Genomic DNA, 20,138 nt, shown 5'->3' on the forward strand with positions numbered 1-20,138 from the left:
CTGCCATTTGAAAAAGCCTCAAGTTATTCTCTTCCTGTACACAACTTGCTCTTTCTCCAGAGGCACCTCTTTTCTCCTTCCGCACCTCTGGTATGTATATGTTATACTTTAAATTCCCTCTTACAGTTCAATACCATTAGAAATACATACCACTCACTGCACAGTACAGCTTGCTAGTGACAGAAAGCTGGGACTGCCTCCCTCTGGATTTGAAAACAAAGTCGAGCAGCAAGCAATAACGCCAACAAGCTGTGGCCTCCTACAGACTCAGGCCTGGGACCCTTCATCCCTTCCCCTTCTGCTTCCTCAGCACCGTAGCCCCAGCTGCTCCTGCCCCACAACCCCTGATACCCCTGTGGGCCAAGTGACAGCACCTGCTGAGCCTGGTCCAGAGTGATGCACGTGCAGGCTGCCCAGCTGGCTGCGGCCAAGCAGGATGCAGAAACCGAGTTATAAACTGCCTCGTGCTAATCTAGAGTTTTTTCTCTTCCACCTGCTCATTTTCATAAAACTTATGGGCAACTGGTATTTGCAACTTTATTCTTTTAGCAGAGAACCAAAAACTAGCCAGTGTTTTAGACAAAACTAGTGGTGGAAGAGAAGAAAGAGGAAGATGGATGGACTAATAATAATAATCTGATCACTAGTCTCATTTATTCATAGGAAACCAGGCTGTCAAATCATAATTCCATCAGTTCCTTATTTATTTTCATCCACAATAAAGTATTCTTCCGTTATGAGGAAAACCCAAATTACAACTACACAATGAGAACTCTTTTAAATGACCAATTCTCAACATAAAGTAGAGGCCTGAATGCTGCCTGCTCTGCAGCCAACAGAGGGCTGTCCTCACATACTAGGTATTTTAAATTACTACAAATATTTTGCTTAAAATTACAGCATCACCATGAACTTCCTTGTCCAGAAAGGGAAAGCATGAAAGATTCGGCATTCAGAAGCCGTGCCGCTCTACTCAGTTCCACTAAAAGCATTTTATTATTTCCTGTAGCACTTCTTTATTTAAATAAAATAATTTACTGTCACAGCTAAAAATATTTTGATTCCAAAATTGTGTCATACCTTGAACTATGTCCACTTGGAAGAAAGCGGTCTCCAAACCTACCTCCCTCAACTCAATGCACACAGAGCTACCGTATCACGCTGTCTTTCAAGCCATCCTAGAAGAGGCTCATGATTTGCTGGCAGTTTTCTTCTCCCCAGAGGATGCAGCTCTGGGTTTGGGGGGTTTCTGTTGCTGTCTGGTTTATTTTCTTTTGAGAGTAGCTTGTTCAACACCCGGTGAAAACTACTTGCTCTACAAAAAGTATTCCTGTGCAACTTTGGCAAATGTTGAACTGAAAGATTTTTCTCAAGCTAGGATTTTTTTTTTTTTTTTTACACTTTTCTTTAAAACGGTCCAGCTTCCAAATCCCAAAGTTTTTATGGACTACAGTCCCCAGAATGTTTTCTTTACAAATTGAACATGAAATAGAATATAGGTCAACATATTTGAGGTTGGAGAATGGTGCTCAACAAGGAAAAGAGAAACCCCCTAAAACTTAATGAACACAGCACCGTATTAGATATTTAAACACAGAGTTATCTAAAAGCCTAAACATCTGATTTTTTTTGTTAAGTGGACATCCATTGCTCTCCCCTCACCCACCAAGCTAGTCACCTTGTTGCAGAAAGCCAACAGGCTGGTTGAGCACAATTTGCACTACATAAATCCTTGTTGACTGCTCCTGATCACATCCTAGGCGCATTCGATATAACCCAGTTTACTAGAAACTTCCTCTCCACAGTCATTCATCAACATAGCTTATAAGGAAAAGCCTCCAATCTCCTTCTCAAGTTCAGAGTTGTAAGCAGCAGTCCAGAACTCCCTTTGATTAACAGTCTACAAAATGAGGTCGGTCTAGAAAAATCTCATCGCTCTTAACACACAGATTTTTGATGCGTGGGATTTTTGTTCCCATTCTCTCTTCATAACTTAATCTCCAGAAAAGACTTCAGGCTGACATGTAACTGCAGAAGTAGTGCAATGCTCCACAGGATGCCCAAATCCTCTTTCATTGCTAACCAAGGGTATCCGGCTCTTTGCTTAACGACTGCCATCCACTTCTGAGAACCTGAGAGAGCACCTTGTATCTTTCCCAAGAAAAGGTACTTAACAAAAGCAAGTCTCAACTTTCTGAAAAGTAATAACTCTCCTTGATGGCACCAAAACACTGAAAAGATTGTGGCAGGAGGAGAAGTAAATCAAACTTGCAACCAGTAACCAAAGGCACAAACAAGATACCTACAATCAAACTACTTCACCTTCCCCAAGTGAAAACATTCCTATCGTGTGGTTTCTCAACCAGCTTTGATAGATTTGTGGAAGAGAAGCAAAAAGAGGAAAGAAAGAGGACGTGAGGGGTGGCATTTTCAGAAGCAGGTAAAGTATATATAAATCCTTCAGATGTATGCGATTATGCTAACTCGTTGAGAAACACTTGCAAGTAATCTCTCCGGTGCATTCACAGAGGAACAATCCTGTGTTCTGTACAGGACAGGGACAGAAAACATTCTAGTCTTTCAATACTGGAGAAATGTGTTTTGGTGAGAAAAACACATCGTTACTGCCCAGAAGAGACAAAGTGAAACAACTTAGGAAAAAAGTTTAGCTGCTCCACAGGCCAACTGACTGAAGGCAGGACATCTAAAGATGTGTGTCAGTCATGGTACCAAATAACAACTTTGCTTAAAATACTATTCAATACATAATAGCCCACGTGCAACATGCACCTTGGACTATCATTAGTTTCAGTAGATTATCACTTAAACTTTATGATTTGGAAGAGAAAAAGCTACTATACTGCTTTCTTGAACCACAAAGCCATGAAAACCCAGAATAAATCATACAACTAAAAACTTCTGTTACACTCTTCTTTCTGTATTTATGACAGGATTTCATAAATACTGCCAAACTGGCATGTCATTAAAACATGATTTCACACCTTAAAAAGTAGTTTATGGTGGGCTAAGCAACAAAAAGAGTTGACCTAGAATGAAGACTAACGTGCACCTGTTCTGAATAAAATCGGGTGGCTCAGATCCCTTTAGAACCAGCAATCAAATTAAGCTTTCAGTTCTCAGGAGCAGGAACTGAATTCAGAGTGAAGTTTCTAATCCCAGTAAATTTTGATTAAATAAGCATCAGAAGTTATTCTAAATAACCACCAACGCCAACTTAATTTTACTTCCAAGTTCAAATCTCATTTAATGCAAGTGCTTTTTAATTAACAGTGGAATTTACTCTCCAAGAAAACTCTTCATAATTACTATTTTTACAATTAATTTATTTTTGAAAGCCAAAACATATCGCTGGTCTTAATCTTATTAGCATTTAAGAATTTTCCACCAAGGCTTCTACCCATTTTTTCCCATGAGTATTGTTTTGCATACTACGTGTCTGAACATTCACCTTTTAAAGCAGCTTCCTTCAAAATATTATCTGATGGCTACAGAAAAACATTGGCTGTTCAACAGCTATTATATTTTTCATCCTTTTTTCAACTCAACTCACAACAAGATTTAGGCATCTGCAGAAAAGGGACGGAGAGCACTCGGAGTTTGTATGCTGTCATTTAGAATTAGTGTTGATGTATTACCTCTGTCACAGCCCAGTGGTGTAAAAACTGGTCCAGATCAGTTAGGTAAAGACGGACAGGTGAAAGCTGTGTCTGGCTAATGTGTGGCTTTCCTCTAATGCCCTGGAGACTAGTCAACTCCTCTCTTGAAAACCCTAGAGAAAAAGAAGCAGTACAACAGTATCACGAAACAAGCCAAGCACTGTTCTACTTCAACAGCATCACTAACAAAAACTGTCTTTTAAATTATGTCTGCATAACATTTTTTTGTTAAAAGCTCTTGCTTGGTATTTTAAATTACATATATCAAAATACAAATTCTGACTTCTGAAAGAAAAAAATATTTGAAAAGTCAATGGTATACCCATTTAAACTATAATGTGCTATAAAAACTGTAAGAGGCCCACATTATGCTGCTATTTTCAACGTATGTATCTTTACAAAATGAAAAAAAACAGGTATAATACAAGACAGTTCACTATGTGTTCACAAGAACTCAGTAACCTTCTAACATAACGTCAGGGTTGGGGAAAAAAAAAAACAAATCATTTGGCTAATTATTTCTAGCCAGGTATTAGATGTTTTAGTAAAACAAGACTACTGCTCAAAAATCAGATCAAGAGAAAAAAAGTGTCTCATAGAAAAAAAGTAACAAGTTTAGAATTACTTTCAGGAAGTACTTACTACACCATTTATTCTAAATTAAATGCAGCAACTGGCTATCAAAACAAATTTCATTTTGTGAATTATGACATTCACGTGGATTACCTATAAGGGTTGAAAACAAGAAGCTGAAATAGTCCACATCATTCACTGAATTATCCTGCACTTGGCACTTCCAGCCTGCAAAGGACGATCTACACAAAACCAATAGCAGAGAGTTTATTAAAAACCATATAATTAAGAATGCACAACCTACCTGCAAAATACAATCAATTAGCATGACTAAATTGTTAATTTTAGCATTCCTGTTTCTAACTGCTGTTGTTAGAGTAGCATTTTAAACAGCTTCAAACCCAGAACTTGCTCTTTTCAAGACAAGTAATATTGAACTTTGTACCCCTACATAGGCTTAGGTTGTTAAGTCAATTAAATTACTGAGATAGCAACTTTTCATAAATACCGGTATAACCTTTAATATAGTGATGACAGCCAACTCACAGTAAATTAAATTAGTTTTATTTCCCTTATTTAGTAAAAGTCACTATGTTACAAAGTTGGGCTGTATTTTTCATTATATCCACTAGTTTTGATACAGCTTTTTACATTAACAATAGATCCCATTTAAAAGCAGTTTCAGCGTCTATTTTAAGCTATTGAACACAGAACTAAATTAAAAACTTGCTTTGAAATTTAGAACATATAAAGGAGCAATATGCAAAGACGGGAGCAAACTCGTTATCAAAGCTGCCCGACACTTCCCTTTTTAGGGACAATCTGTAAAAGTGTGCGCCAGCCTACTTTTGTTTCTCAAATTAGAAGCCGTACGTGCTTGTGGAAACTCGGAGCAAACCGAGACACCACTGATCACCTAACAGTAGCGTCTTGCCCGTGTATCGGTGCAGAACCAAGAGAAAGCCAGGAGCTGGGAACAAGAACATCTCACATACTTTCCTCAAAAGGCTGCAGCTCAGACCTACATCCCATTACACAAAACGCATGTTATTCAAATTTACTTGTTGCTCTTGGCACTTGCGCTGCGGACTATGGATCTTTGCTGTAAGAGATTACTGCTTTCTGCTCTTACAATCTTGCAAAATTTCAGAGCTTCCGAATACAATTTTCCAAGCCAACTATCTGCCTCGGATCACTTTTTTCCTAATTTCTCTTCTCTAACAGCCAAAATGACTTAGCTCATGGGTAACAAAATTCTGGAAAGCTTGTTTTTCAGAAATTTTTTACAGCTCCATGTTTTGGGATCAAAAATATCGAATTTGGAATAACTTTGTCAGGCGTGTACATTTTGCCACCCCATGAAAATCCATCCACAACATTCCAGCATCCACTAAAATGACAGCTAGAATATGCATGTGTCTGGAGCAACTCAGAAAGAAAAAAAAGAAAGGAATTTCAGAATTTCTTTAAAGAAAAAAATTCAGGATTTCATCAGACTACCACGTAGGATAATTAATTGGGGGGGGGGGGAAATCACAGCTAGGTGAGAGAGAACAAAGAAAGGCTTTATTAAATAAAGCTCCCACTTTGCATCCTTAATGGCAAATCCGTATTTCCAGGCATATTTCAGGCGACCTAGCAACTCTGCAGTGCAGGCAGCTCTGCATGGTCCCCCTTCTGGTTCCTAGGTGGCCTTTGGTCCTCCTCTGAGGCCTGGCTCACTGCTTCCTTTTATTAACCTGTAGTCTCTCAATCTCTCTGCAATTCAGCTGCCAACACCGAGTTCTCCAGAGACAAACCCCTTGGCCATGGCCAGTAGTCTTCGCCCAGGAGAAGGAAGAATTTCCTTCCTCCTTCCAAGGAGGTCCCAGTCCAATTCGTTACAGCATCTAAGAGATTTCGCACATACTCAACGAAATCAGCAAGAGGTCTTGCAACCTATTTCCCCAGAGATTCTGCATAAAATGAATATTCACATGGGAATTAGATCCACATACCAGAAGAGACACTGAAGCCCATGCCCTGTTCAGCACAGGGGAAGAAGCTGCCTGACTCCCATGCAGAGGGACCATGCATCAGGCTTGAGGTCACTTCTTATACCAAAATAAGCATTAGCAAGCAGGAAGAGAGATTCAGGATAATTAAGGACTTACTGGACACAGAAATCCAAACTGTGATGCAATCACTGAGTAAAATGGTGGGAATGCAAGAGGTTGGAAGAGATACACCAGCTGACAAGCTGCAAAGGGAATCGGGGAAATGCGAAAATAAAAAAAAAAATCTCAGGCAGGAAGACAGAAAACGTGGAAATAACTTGTGATAAGCCCGAATTCAGGGAGTAGGGACTTGCATGACAAAGCTAGTCAGAATCTGGTTTAAAATAATATAAAATGTAAAAATATTTTTCCATGCAAGAGGTAGCACAGATGTGCCGAATTCCTCATAATAGGACCAGTGGATGCGAGAATTTCACATGAACTCCAGAAGAGACTGAAGAAAAACTCAGATTCACTGCAGACTAGTAAACACATAAACGGCAATAGGTTCAGGAGATCCCTGGCCACGAAGAATGATTCTGAAGCTCATTGCTAAATGTCTGGAAATTTTTCAAACACTTCAGCAGTTTTGGTTTTCTACCCATATTTGACTTACTGCACAATTGCAAAACAGGACAAGCATTCTAAGCACCCTAACAGCACGCCAAGCTAAGTGCCACTGATGTAGACGTAAGAGGAAGCAGAGAGAATCGCTGCTGCTCCGCCCTGGGAACATGGAGGCAGAGTAAAACACAAACCCTTGACAGAACTATTAAATGGTTTTAAGACTCATCTACAAGCAGAGCTACACTGAGACATGCACACACAAATCCAAGATCCCTAAATTCAGTTGCAGTTTACTTTTTTTAAAAAAGTGAAAGCTATTACATACATAAAAGAAGCCTCAATGTTAAAAGAGCACTAAGGGTAAAAATAATCTAGCATTCAATTTAGAAAGTGACAGAGAAAGTTGCCTATAATCTTCAGCTTGCCCTCTTTGTGCATATGCCTTAGAGTATGATAATATTATGTGTCATACTTTCTCTAAAAAAAAATAAAAATAGCTATGCCTCGTTCAAATCATGGATTAATGGATCGATCAGGATTACGCAATGAAGGATAACACAGCCTGACCTGTTCCTGCCTTCTTCATTGCATCATCTCTAATGTGCACAGCATATGAGGCATGAGATGGTTAAAAAAGTAGAAGAAAGGCTTAGCTCACAAATTCAGGTAAACAAATAGGTTTGGGGCATTATACTGGATCACCCTCCTATCTGTATTGCAGGGGTTCTATGAGATGCTAGATAAACACTTTTTAAAATTGGAGGACAGGAAGTCAGTGGTAACACGTTTCTCCAAGTATCGTCAGATGAGGTATTAATTTACTTTTAGAACAGAAAAAAAACACATTATTCATAGTGGAGGCTTCTCTCATCCCTTCTTTCTGCTAGTTATCACTAGCCTTGCAACAGCTCAACAGTGAGTAAAAGACTAAAAGGGCAGTAACAGCTGCGCAGCGATACAGCTTCATATACCTTAAAGAGCAGCACATAGACCCGTCTGATCTCTACTGCTCCACTTGCACTTACAGGGAAACTGAAGTCAATCCTTTGCTTTCAAGATAGAAAGTGCTAAATATTCTGAAAAATCAGTGCCCAAATGTTTCATGCTGAATTCCTAAAGTTAGCAGGTACTTCTATGTACTTCTGTCTACACCTTTGCCTTGCCTCAGTTCCTCATGTGTAAGTTGGGAAAAATATCACCTCCTTATCTCCTACACCTGTGAAAATACTTGAGCACAAGACAAAATTCCACGGGTGGGGGGAATCGCTTTGTTTTCCAAGTGGGACATAATACAATAGACAAAACATGGAGCCTTCTACTGAAACAACGGGGACAAAGCATAACGTTACGCAAACACTCCTCCAGCGAGCATGATGCACTCAATACAGAACGTAGGATGGAAAAATAACATGAGACCATGTAACCAAAGACTAGATAAAGATCTCTCAGATGTATCATAACAAATTAAGGCCAAGACCAATGTCTTTCTAATATTACAAATACAAGCAGAACAGCATTACAGCATAGGAGAAGTTTGTTTAAATACAAGTCTAACCAGCTCTCAATGCCTCAATTATGTTAGAACCCAAATGTCTATAACGTAGTTAAAGCTGCTCAATTTTGAGGTTTACGTTAAAGAAAATCAGAAAGAAGATAACACAGAACAAAAGAAATTAATTCTCGAATGGATGTTGATATACTACAAATACATTGCGAATTATTTTTAAAAATGTTAGTTTAAAATATTAAGACTACCATGGATAATTAAGAACTATATGCACTTTTAAAATATGTTTTCAAGATGCTTGTAAATTACATGTTAGGCATTTAACTAAAAAAAAAAGTATCTGATTTATAGGTGGAAGAGAGTTAATAAGCATATTATAACCTCCCTTTTTTGAATAAACTTTTACTGACAATGGGAACCTGTTATCAAATTGCATATGAGTGAGACCTCTCCAGTCAGCTAGTCCAAACTCACATTAACTGTGATGAATTACGTGTTGTAATTTCCATAAGGTTACCTGCTCTCCATAAGAACCTCTCTACTGAGGTTTATAATTGCACCTTTAGGTAACCTGCTCTGTACGCCAAATGTTATCAAAAGAAAAGCTGAATCTAATTAACTTAAAAATCACTGCTTCTCTTGCCATTAGCATAGCAAATATTTCTCAGTCACAGCAACTGTGCAATTCATGCCTTTTATCACTTGCTGCTAACTTTTAACTCCAGCAGACTTCACTACTTTTGTTCACACTGTTGTTATTTTCAGGTTGGGCTATATCACACAGTTGCAACATAAAATGCAGTTTGTGCACAAGTGGTTATTTCTCAACTACAGACTATTATCTTTGTGCTTCCTGACCTAAACTAGCTACCAATTGATTTCTGGTTCAGGTTTAAGGTGTCGGTTTTGACTTATGTAGTCATAAGGAGTCTTTGGGTAATTTAGAGTTCTTTGGTAGAAGAACTCTGATGAACCTTGCTGCAGCCATTTTAGAAATTACCCTTCTGCTTGTCCTCCTGTAAAACACACTGCTCAAACTCCAACTCAGACAGCAACGTACCTATCAAGCACAGCAAATTTTGCTTAGAATTTGGTTTGGGTTTTTGATTTTTTTTTTGTTGTTCTTCAGCAATAAAATTGAAAAAAGTGTAACGAATCTCAAAAACTCCTGAGTTCAGTCTTCAAGTATTTTTAAAGGGGAAAAAAAAAAAAAAAAAGGCAAATGCAAGATTCACAGTTCTTCTGAGGCATTGATACTCTCACCCTTTTGTTCACAAATGCGAGGGTTACAGAACTCAAGAAGTGTATGATCAAGGGTCTGGGTTTTCTGTTCAAGGAAACTAAAATCCAATTCTTTCACCTTCCAGGAAAGTGCTTCCACCACCATAACAGAGAATATTCCAGCGCAGGGTGTTCCTGAAGCTTTACAGAATTAAACATTTGCAAGAAAATAGCCTGAGAAACCTCATTTAACTTACGACTGTGGTAGGTGATCCCATTTTAAATTTATTTTATCAACCATTGATCACAGATTTAAACCAAGGCCTCCCACAATTGTATAACAATAGGTTATAAAATCATTCTAAAAGGAGTTTCCCCTCTATTTCTTCCAACGATACTTCTGTTCCACACAGAACATGTAAATATTCACAGGCACAGCCACCAGCTGATTCACTCATTTCGTGAAAAAAAACTAACTGCATTCCAGGCCTCAACTCTGGGAAAATTTAATATAATTAATATAATTTATTAATATATTATTAAATTAAGTGCACCGCCTCAAAATAGTTCAGTGACTAGTCACTGTGTTAGGAAATAGGAAATCAGCCTCCCCTTTAGATCAAGGCAGCGAACTCAGATTTTCTGCATCCTCAGCAAGTGCTTTAACCACTGAGATACTAATAATAAATTGTCCTTCAAACACACCAGGAGCAGAAAACTTCCCAAGATTCTGTACACCCAGCAGACAAACAGTGCATGAGGGTGGCACTCAGGCAAGATAAGGCTATAGGACAGAAGCTACAGGAATTCTGCCCATCTCTGATCATCAGAGAAGTAACTGTGCTGGTTCCCATCCCAGAACGGCTCTTCAAGAAGACCTGTTGTAACTTCAAGCAGCTGCACAACATATTATGGAACCCAACAAAACAGAAGGGAATTACCAGGATGAGACGGCATTCACCATGCAAAGGAGCTCCAAGGGAAGGCAAGGATGAACTGAACTACTTGCAGCTCTGAGCAACCTGCCATCCGCAAACTTCCCTGACACAGGCTGTGGAGTGGCAAATGTGGTGATGTTTTGGGGGTTTTTTTTGTTTGTTTTTAAAACTAAGTTCCACATAACTAAGGTCTGTAACTTTAATGCCTGCACTAGGTAAATTAATATACACTATAACGATGGATAAAATTAGCTGACACATGAATACCTATGTTGTGCTTGGGAACAGACAGAATGGTTTCTGGAAAAAGAATTTTTGCCTTACATATATCTCTTCGAAATTTTCTTAAGGGGTAGGTGCACATGAATATGGAAGATCCTGTAATACTTAGGAAAAAAGAATTCCAGAGAACTAAGCAGTCACAGTGTAGGAATGAAGATCCTTACATCGAGAGGTAATTGGTTTAAAGGTAGGAAATGGTGGGTAGAACTAACTCATCAGCTCATACAGTGGAAGACGGACATCACTGGAGGTTCATGAGATCTGTGCTGGCACTGGGCTGTACAGCTGTTCAGGAACAGCCCAGAAAGAGGGATGACAAAGTCCACTAACAACATTCACATTATTTAGTATACCAAAGTACTTAGTATAGCAGCATGCAGCTAATCAAGTCTACCCTTTTTTTTTTCTTGCCAAAGCTATTCAGTCAGTTCGTCTACCTACAGCTAAGCAGCTCTATTTGCCTATCCAGGAGTTCAGTTAAGGCCTTGGAAATATGAGAAGCAGAGTAAAGTGATTCTTCCACAATAGCCAGAATAATCCCACTGCAACAAAGGATCATAAAGAAGTTGTTTCCACTGCATGAAACAGGGCTGAGTTTTCCACACAACCCAGGACCACAGATGTGTAGGACAATACCCCTTATCACTTGTGACTCTTCCACCAGGCACTGTGTAGACAAAAAGTCTTCACCGATCCACAGAAAGGGGGTAGAGAAAAGGTTTCCTCTTTCTTTCGGCTTCCTATTTTTATGACCTGTGCCACCTATGACCTCTCAACACAGCGAGTTTAATATCAGCCCAGAGAGTTTATCTATCAAGACAAAACTGTTCAGCTACTGATCAGTATTCATCAGGAGCAGCTGACTTCCAGAGAGATACTGCAACATCCTTCTCTAGAGCTAAGAGGACTCCATTCAAATTCTTCAGCATACTGCTCAGGGGTCACTGCTTGAGCCCAGAAACACTGCTCTGCTGAATAAAACCACGCTAGACAACACTGTACAGATATGTCTTCTAGCCAGCCTTCTCACAGAATTGTTATGAATGTCTCATGTTTTACATAGACCCCTAGCTGCGTAACTAGTAGCAGCACTGTCTGACAAGCATTTAAAATGGTGCTTACATGTAAAAACACCTGTCAAATATGAGGTAATGGAACAATTATGGAATTAGCTATTCTGGAGAGCTTGGCAAGTATGTTACAATACATCCCAAACACTCCCATGTTCTCATTCTCATGAACTGTGTGTGTATAAACAACAATTTACACTGGAAGGAGCAAAACCACGTGCAAGTACCATACTATGACTGTTGTACCTTTATGGAAGAAAAATATAAAACATTTTCCCCCAGTGTAGGCATGTACTTACACTACTGTAAAATATGTTCTTTTACAACACTAAAAAGCCCTGTGCCAATATTTATCTCAGCTTTGGCATAGTTTATTCCTGTTTAACTTTAATGAAAAATAATTTCTGTCTTATTGAAATGCAACTGCTTGCAACTGCAATAAAGTATAAACTCAGGTTCCTGCATCAACTTAATCAAATCAGTTTCGTGTTACATTGTTAACGAGGATCAGCACTCTCAGTTTTCATAGCAGTTCTTGAAGAGACAGGAAACCAAGACTGTCACAAACTGATGTTGAAATCTTAAAAAAAAAATTTTAAAAATTGAATCTTTGAATACTTCTCCAACCCTGTACCCATATCTCATCATTCACACCAACTTAGCTCCAGGTAGCACAGGTCCTGAACATAAACTCTGAGAGCAGGTGAAGAGTTTTTATCTTCCTTTTCCCCTAACAGGTTACCACATGTAGGCAATGGTTTGTTAGTGTGAGTTTTGTTTTAACTTTCATTATTTCTTTTGAAGGATCAAGTGTTTCCATTTGAAGATGTGGCAAAATACAACAAACATCTGCAAGGAATTACCAGGGATTTGGGGAAAAGTATGAACCCTATTTTAAGAAAATGACACTTTGAGCTACGCATTGTTAAAAGTAAGCCTGTCAGCTACTCATTTGCTCCATGGTTGCAAAGGTTGTCTGAAGAAAATAATTGCTTACACATTATAAACAAGAGCACAAATCAGAAGAAACATTCACTAATGAGCAAACAGCATTTACTGACTGGTGCAATTGTAAGTGCAGCAACATAATTCTTTTCCCCTTGGTTAGGAATATCAAACTACAACCAACCACCTGGGGACAAATTTAGAGGGCCATGTCCTTAAACACTACGTTAGCCTTCTCCCTCTTTCAAGTCCTAGACCTTTACAGAACAGCGAGCAAGGAAAAGGAAAATTTGCTGACCGGATGTGGTTGAAGGAATGCACCGTAACCCAACCCAGGATCCGATTCTCAAGAACCTATGGATCCTTTCTGATCTTGCAGCAAGGAAAACAGATCAATCTTTTACCCTTCATCCTCAGTGGCACCCAGTCAGGGAAATGGCAGCATTTTGAAAGCGCACTCTTCTTCTTAGTTTATATTCAACAGTGCCTTAAGCATTTTTGTTATCTTTTTAATACTATCCTCCTTCATTCTTTCTAAATTGAGGGGTGTGAAAATATAGCCAGAAAGAGCACTTCACAGTGAACACAGACCTTACTATTCTTACGTTTTTCTTAGCAACCCATTCATAATTACTACACCTTCCTATACATGTATGCTTTTTGACTTCCTCTCCAAGGTGTATTGAGTTGACTTTCCATTGTACCATTTGTAATGACTTGAAAGTGTTTTTTCTCTTTTCTTTTCTTTTTTTTTTAAATAAGAACTTAGCTTATTTTGGTAAAATTTTAATTTTATGTCTGTCTTCCTTTTTTTAAAAAAATACACTGTTCTGAAACCTTTTCTACGTTTCATTTGTATGAGAAGTACTGTATTCAATTGCTCTATCAGTGTTGTTATTCACAATAATGGGTTACAATATCCTCTCCAGGTTCTCTCCAGCTTGCAAATTCTTTTTGGGAATATGATGGTTTTCTTTTTCTTGTCTACAATAATGCATTCCATAAGTCTTCAGTGAAGTAGACTTCACTGAAGTGAAGTCTACCTTCCCCTGACTTTGCGCCAGGGGAGGTTTAGATTGGATGTAAGGAAAAATTTCTTTACTGAAAGAGTAGTTAAACATTGGAACAGGCTGCCCAGGGAAGTGGTTGAGTCACCATCCCTGGAAGTATTTAAAAGACGGGTAGATGAGGCGCTTAGGGACATGGTTTAGTGGGCATGGTGGTGTTGGGTTGATGGTTGGACTCGATGATCTTGGAGGTCTCTTCCAACCTTAATGATTCTATGATTCTATGATTCTAAGTAGTAAATAGGCTCTTTGTTACCTAGGTTTTGCATTCTCACTGTTCCTCCTCAAGCTATACTGTCAATGGTTGCAGATCACATAACTAGGATGACTAAATAGAGTAGAAGTACTATTTACTTACAAAGGAAATATCTATAGAAAATTTTAAACTCTATTATGACCCTAAAACATCTCTGGGTAATATATTTGGAGACACAGAATTTTACACCTTATACCAAACCGACGTTAAAACGTCCATCCCAGTTCTTTCTAAACACCAGATTCCTGAGGACAGCAGGAAACAACAAGCATGCCTGGCTGCTTGATGAGCTGCCAGCTGAGCTCCCTCATTATTGTCTGGAAAGCAATAGAATATTTTAAAGGCACTACCTCTTAAGAAAAGAGTCCTTTCACAGTGACGACAAGCAGAATGCAAGTTACCCCCAGAGTTATCTCAAACCTGTGAAGACTAGGAACTCCACACAATTTATGTCTCACTGGGAGAGAGCACTCAGCTTTTATTTATATGGTCCTCACCCTTCTCCTTTTCTACAGCAACAGAAACAACAACTCTTTGCGAGACCCCAGCAGTGAAAGAGCCCCACAAGAATAAGAAATGGCTGTTTGAAGCCATTGGAGATCTCATTTATGGACACTCTACTTCAAGAGAGAAATGCCATAAATTAACTCCCATTGTTTTTTTTATCTAGGCAGTGAAATATTATCTGTCTAATTCTCTACTACAGTGAAACAATTTCCAGACACACTGTTCCAATGGATAAAAAGTTCTAAAAAAAATCATAACTATTATGCATAAATAAGGCACAAACAAATTACATCTATGTAATTACGCTGAATAAAGGCACATAAATAAATTGCATTTATGTAATTACACTGAATAGGTTTTCCTTGTTTGTATCTCAAGACATCTTAAGAGGAGACAGAGAACTTTTCCCGTAAAGTCAGCAATCTAACTTCCTAGTTTATATATTTGATCAAAATCTCATAATCTGCATTTCTTAATCCATATTTCATAGAATAGAATACATCACAGTAAGTACTCAGATTATATATTAATCATCTTAAGTATCCCACCTCACACAAAAGGGAAGGAAAAAAAGAGAAATGTGTTTGCAAGAATATCTGCCATTCAATCATCACAAAGTCACTAAGAAGGAGCAAACAAAAACATTGAGCCTAACAAATGGTGACAAATGGTGTTCCTTTGCAACTGTTACAGTACAGATTTTGGTATGTAAACAGCAGACCTCCTTTTTGTCAAACAAGCCAATCTACCATATACAAGAAGGTGAGTTTACAACATTTAATACTTTTCCATATTTGACGAAAAGATTTGCCTCAAGCCAGTCTTCCAAAAGTACTCAAAAAGTAAGCCTGCACCTCACTAGTCCTTTAAAAACCATTCTGAAGTAGCCCATCTGCCCGACAAATGTAGAAAGTAGGCGTAGAGGGATTACACCAAAAATTCTTTCCAGCTCTACCTACAGTACGGCTAAAGTTTATGACCTTAGTCCCTACTAGACCATCAACCATTAATACATTTCTCCACTTCCTGAAGAGAATTGTCTACCTGTCCATATCCACATCCTCAAGGAATCACCAGAACTCCACCGTCGGATAAAGCCAAGACTGGAATATCAAACCAAAGGTCCACTCATGCCAAACATTACATATTCCCACCCAACATTTGAACCATTCATCTTTAATTAGCAGAGAACTACTATTTGATTATTTACCAGTTATTCCAATAAATCATGAATTAAAAATAAATATTCAAGTTAATTATTTTAGAAATGTGGCACACTGCATCAAGATGAATGGTTCATCTCAATATATCAATCTAAGCAGTAGCACCTGAAGACCACAGAAAAATCCATCCAGTCGATTCGATGCAAAGACTTTCTAAAATACTTCCCACACCCTTCCATTTGTCTCTGTAAATTTAAGCTCATCAGAGGCTTAAATCAGAGGCCGACTCAGAGAACTCATCTCCTTCCAAGAAGCCACTACCTCTCACTTCTCTCAGTCTGAAGTCACAGATTGTTCGCTCGTGTTGCTCTACACCTCTCCTCACCTGTTTGTGTATGAACAGGAGTGGGCAGAAAGATTTATACCCCAAAACCCTGGCACGCTTCCATCTCTCAGAACCCTACCTGCTGGGATTTATTGAAGTTACTTACATCCCAGGTCCCACACAGTAGGCATAACGCAGGCATTGGAGAAGAACAGCAGCGAATTAAGCCAAGACAACACCTTCTGTCCTTCGGTTTCACCCGAAACTCACCAGCTGTAGCTGTCCCAGCGACCCAAACAGCAGCAAGGTCTGTTTGTTGGCACAGAGATCAAATAGTGTAAATCTGGCCGTGTTCATACCAGCATCCAAAATGGGGTGGCTGCATTTCAGCTTTCTTTTCAGAACAGTCCTTGGCCTGTGCTAACTGGTAAAACTGTAGTGAATATAGATCAAAAGCATGACAGGAATCATCCTAATAATTTAATAGTATAGATAATCACCCTCCCAGGCTCAGAAACCTTCCCATTATATATGGAAATACTGTCAACATCATCTTCATTCTCAGCACACAGAGCCCACTGTGGCTCACTTCATGGGCTCCTGCAGACCACCTGGCTATCCATTTCACCGTTGCAAAAATAAGAAGTGGAAACTATTGAATGTCTTCAAAATTCATTTCTAATCAATAAAAAATTCTAAAAGTTAACACGCTATAATTACAATTTAATGTTACCACCTGATATCATCACAGGGCTGTGGTTTAAGCCATCTGGGTATATTTACTATCTACTTTTATAGTTTACACACACACACAAAAGCTATGAGTTCCTTGAGTTTATAATGATTGCTCCTGGAATAACTGCAACAGTCTTATTATCATCCATATGTACTCTCATCAAATCCACCTTAACGTAGCTTCTCCCTGGCAAATATACATGGGTATGTATGTGCATTCTCAAATGCATGTAAAAATGTACACGCCGTGCCAGTCAAGAATAATGTGGAAATAAAGGCTTTTAAAGAAATTAAGAACAATTACCAAATACAGCAGTGAGCCTCTGACACTCCTGAATGCAATCTATTTAAAGCATGACAGCTAAGCAGGTGGCATAGAAGAAAAGAAATTTATAAAAACTCCCCCCCTCACCAAATGGAACATGAATGTACTGGAAGAAAAACAGTGCCATCTACTGACAACATTGGTTTTACTCATAAATGATGTCTCCCGATGGACTGATTTGTATCAGTTTCTCTATGCAAAACTATTATAACCTAAAACTACAGGAAGTGTGTCCCATGAACCAGATTGTGGCACAGAACCGTGAAATTATATACATTTTGTTATAGTACCATTCATTTCAAAAACTTGCATGTTTAACTCCAAGCATCACAAGAGCTGTAAATGATTACCGGAAGTTACCCAGTCCCTCTACTTCCTTCAAGGCTTTACCTCTGCCATCCATAATATACTTTTGTCCAGCCTGATTTTAAGTATCTCCAGCGAAGTATATTTACACCCCTGTCCTACACAGCCCATTCCAGTATGTATCTCTGCCTTTAGAAAATTTTGCTATCGCTCAAACCAAACGTTTTTCCAACATTTAAGGTCTATATTTCTAATTCTGCTAAAACTGCGTTCTCCCATTCCTTTTCAACACCCTTTTACACACATGTTCCCCCTCCTTCCCAGCCTTATTTGCCTAACAATGCCAATTTGTCAGTCATTCCCCATTATCACAATTTACAGACTATCGTTCTTTGTCCGCTCTCCTTTAAACTCAATCCAGTTTGTCCACATCATTATCTAAAGGCAAGCCACAAAACCGGACACAATAATCCAGCCTGGCTTTTCTGATAAGAGATGGAAAATTAGTTCATGTCTCCTGCGTGCAATGACAGATTATGAAGCTCGTAAAGCCCGGCTAAGGTTCATATCTATGAAACCTACTACTGTTTCCTTAACTGTACAACTTCTTTTCCAGGGAAAAAAAGATATATCAGACCCTTCTGTTCTTGAGAAGTTAGTATTAATTGTTACTTATCTCCCTATCTTCGCATGCTTAAGTTGCCAAAGCAACTTTTTTTTTTTTTTTGACATCCCCTTCCCCAGCCACTAACATTTCTGACATCATCTTGCTTCTCTAATTCTTTAAGGCATCCTAGGATGACGTTTTTAGGATAAAAAAAGTCTACGGTCATGACGATAAAGGAAAAAAAACCCACCGTAGTCTTTCACAAAATAGATTTCACCTATGTATTAAGAAGCTGAGCCACAGCTAAAAAAACGTGTCATCAATAAGACCTTTAAAACTTTTACAACTTTTTAAGTTGGCTGTATAAGTGAGAATGTATTTTCAATGCTGTTGCATTCACTTGTCTATAAAAGACTCGTTTTAATCTTTCCAAGGACTTGCATTATTTTCAGATGTTTCTGAAGAAAACAGATCAAGTTCCTGTTTTTAACATGGATTGCTCTCAGTGAAGGGGGAACAGCCTTATCAAAGAAAAACAACGCTCAATCAAGAGTACTATCTCTTTTCCAAGTTTCATCAGAACTTGCAATGCTCGAGAAACGAGGACTGTTAGGGCTTATCAATACAAGAAACTGCACTAGTATAACTACATCAGTACTTCCCCCCCCTCCCCCCATCTAGTTATTTCAGACTGACTTCTTGGGTAGATAATCCATATTCTTTGAATCCAACTTAGTTTAAAACTCGTTCCAAATGCCATAAACATCAAAGACTTTCTTTGCACCTCTGAAAAATGAGAAGTTGCTCCTCCTCCTCTGTTGTCAGGATGTAACCTACTCTTTGGTAAGAACACCACCCTCCGGCTGCCTCTTGCATCTTCTGCCAAAAGGATCAAATGCCCACAGCCCACCTGCAGCTTTCTGATAATCTTCAGAAAACAGTTATACTATTACTATAAAAATCTCCCACGCTGAAAATCCAATAAGATCTAACAACAAAATAAGCACCTCAATGCTTTTTAATGACTTTAGTTCTTACAATGACTGTCTTTGAATTATGTGTGTTATGGTTTACCACTGAATTTCCAGTATATGGCAGAGAACTTTTCTTTTTTAAAAATAAAATTTGAGGTCCACCTTCCCAAAACTAGACAGAATTTAATTTTTATAGGGGTAATGCATTATATATAGGATATTATAAATTTCATCACCATCACTTCATACATTAGTCACCTTATTCACGTTATACAGCTAATGTGAACAGGTCTGTATTTGACAGTACATTGTGTTGTATCATATTTTAATAAAAAGATGTTTAAGCTCCAAAAAGCATTAAGGAAAAAAAAAATCACTTTAAGAGTAATTAATACAAACTTAATTCCTGTTTATTTAACCAAGATCCAACAATATTGAGCAATGGAGAAAAGCAAGTGTATTTTTTCAGAAGCAGCAAAGCGAAAACAGCCTTGTGAAGTCCCAGCAGGCCTTCCACTCACTTCAGTGGAACAGCAGCCTCTCTCCCTGACTTCACAAGCAAACTTACCCTCTTTCAAGCCAGGAGAAAACCAACAAGAGTGTGAATAATTTCTGACAAGATGCTTGCCTAGCAACTATGAATTGGCTATTTAAGCATGGTAATTATAGGAAGAGTGAGTTTTAAAAATTTGAAACAAAGCAGAACATGAGAATACACACTGGTTGGTTATTTTTCACTACAAAATGTCAGGTCGAAGTATTTAGGAGAAAAAGCTGCAATCGGTGGCAGAAGAAAGACCACTGGTGATGGCGTTCTGGGTAGAGGGTGCTCAATAACATGTAGCCTTACAGGTAACTGATATGATTTTGTTATCAAGCACTGGAGAAAATCAGTCAGTGTAAGGACAGAGTCAAAGTGAAAGGCTTGAAGTAAAGCTTGACGGAAGGAATAACTTTCCTCCCGATGCCAATTCTTGAGCACTATATTGATTTTTTTTTTTTTTTTGTGCAAACCAGTAACAAAGTTCCCACTTAATGAATAAGCATTCAGGCTTCC

At 38.5% G+C, this 20,138-nt stretch overlaps 1 protein-coding gene across 1 annotated transcript in view; it reads right to left on the reverse strand.

Annotated features, from left to right (window-relative positions):
• Positions 1–20,138, reverse strand: part of TEX10 (testis expressed 10) — a 58,570-nt gene that overhangs the window by 13,192 nt on the left and 25,240 nt on the right. The window contains exons 9-10 of the mRNA XM_009324949.1: positions 4,404–4,554; positions 3,657–3,790 (exon numbers count right to left, since the gene is read on the reverse strand). Coding sequence (XP_009323224.1) covers positions 3,657–3,790; positions 4,404–4,554 — 285 coding nt within the window. The remainder of the gene's footprint in view (positions 1–3,656; positions 3,791–4,403; positions 4,555–20,138) is intronic.

The sequence above is a fragment of the Pygoscelis adeliae genome, unplaced genomic scaffold, assembly GCF_000699105.1.
Source record: "Pygoscelis adeliae isolate BGI_AS28 unplaced genomic scaffold, ASM69910v1 Scaffold135, whole genome shotgun sequence".
NCBI classification, from domain to species: domain Eukaryota; kingdom Metazoa; phylum Chordata; class Aves; order Sphenisciformes; family Spheniscidae; genus Pygoscelis; species Pygoscelis adeliae.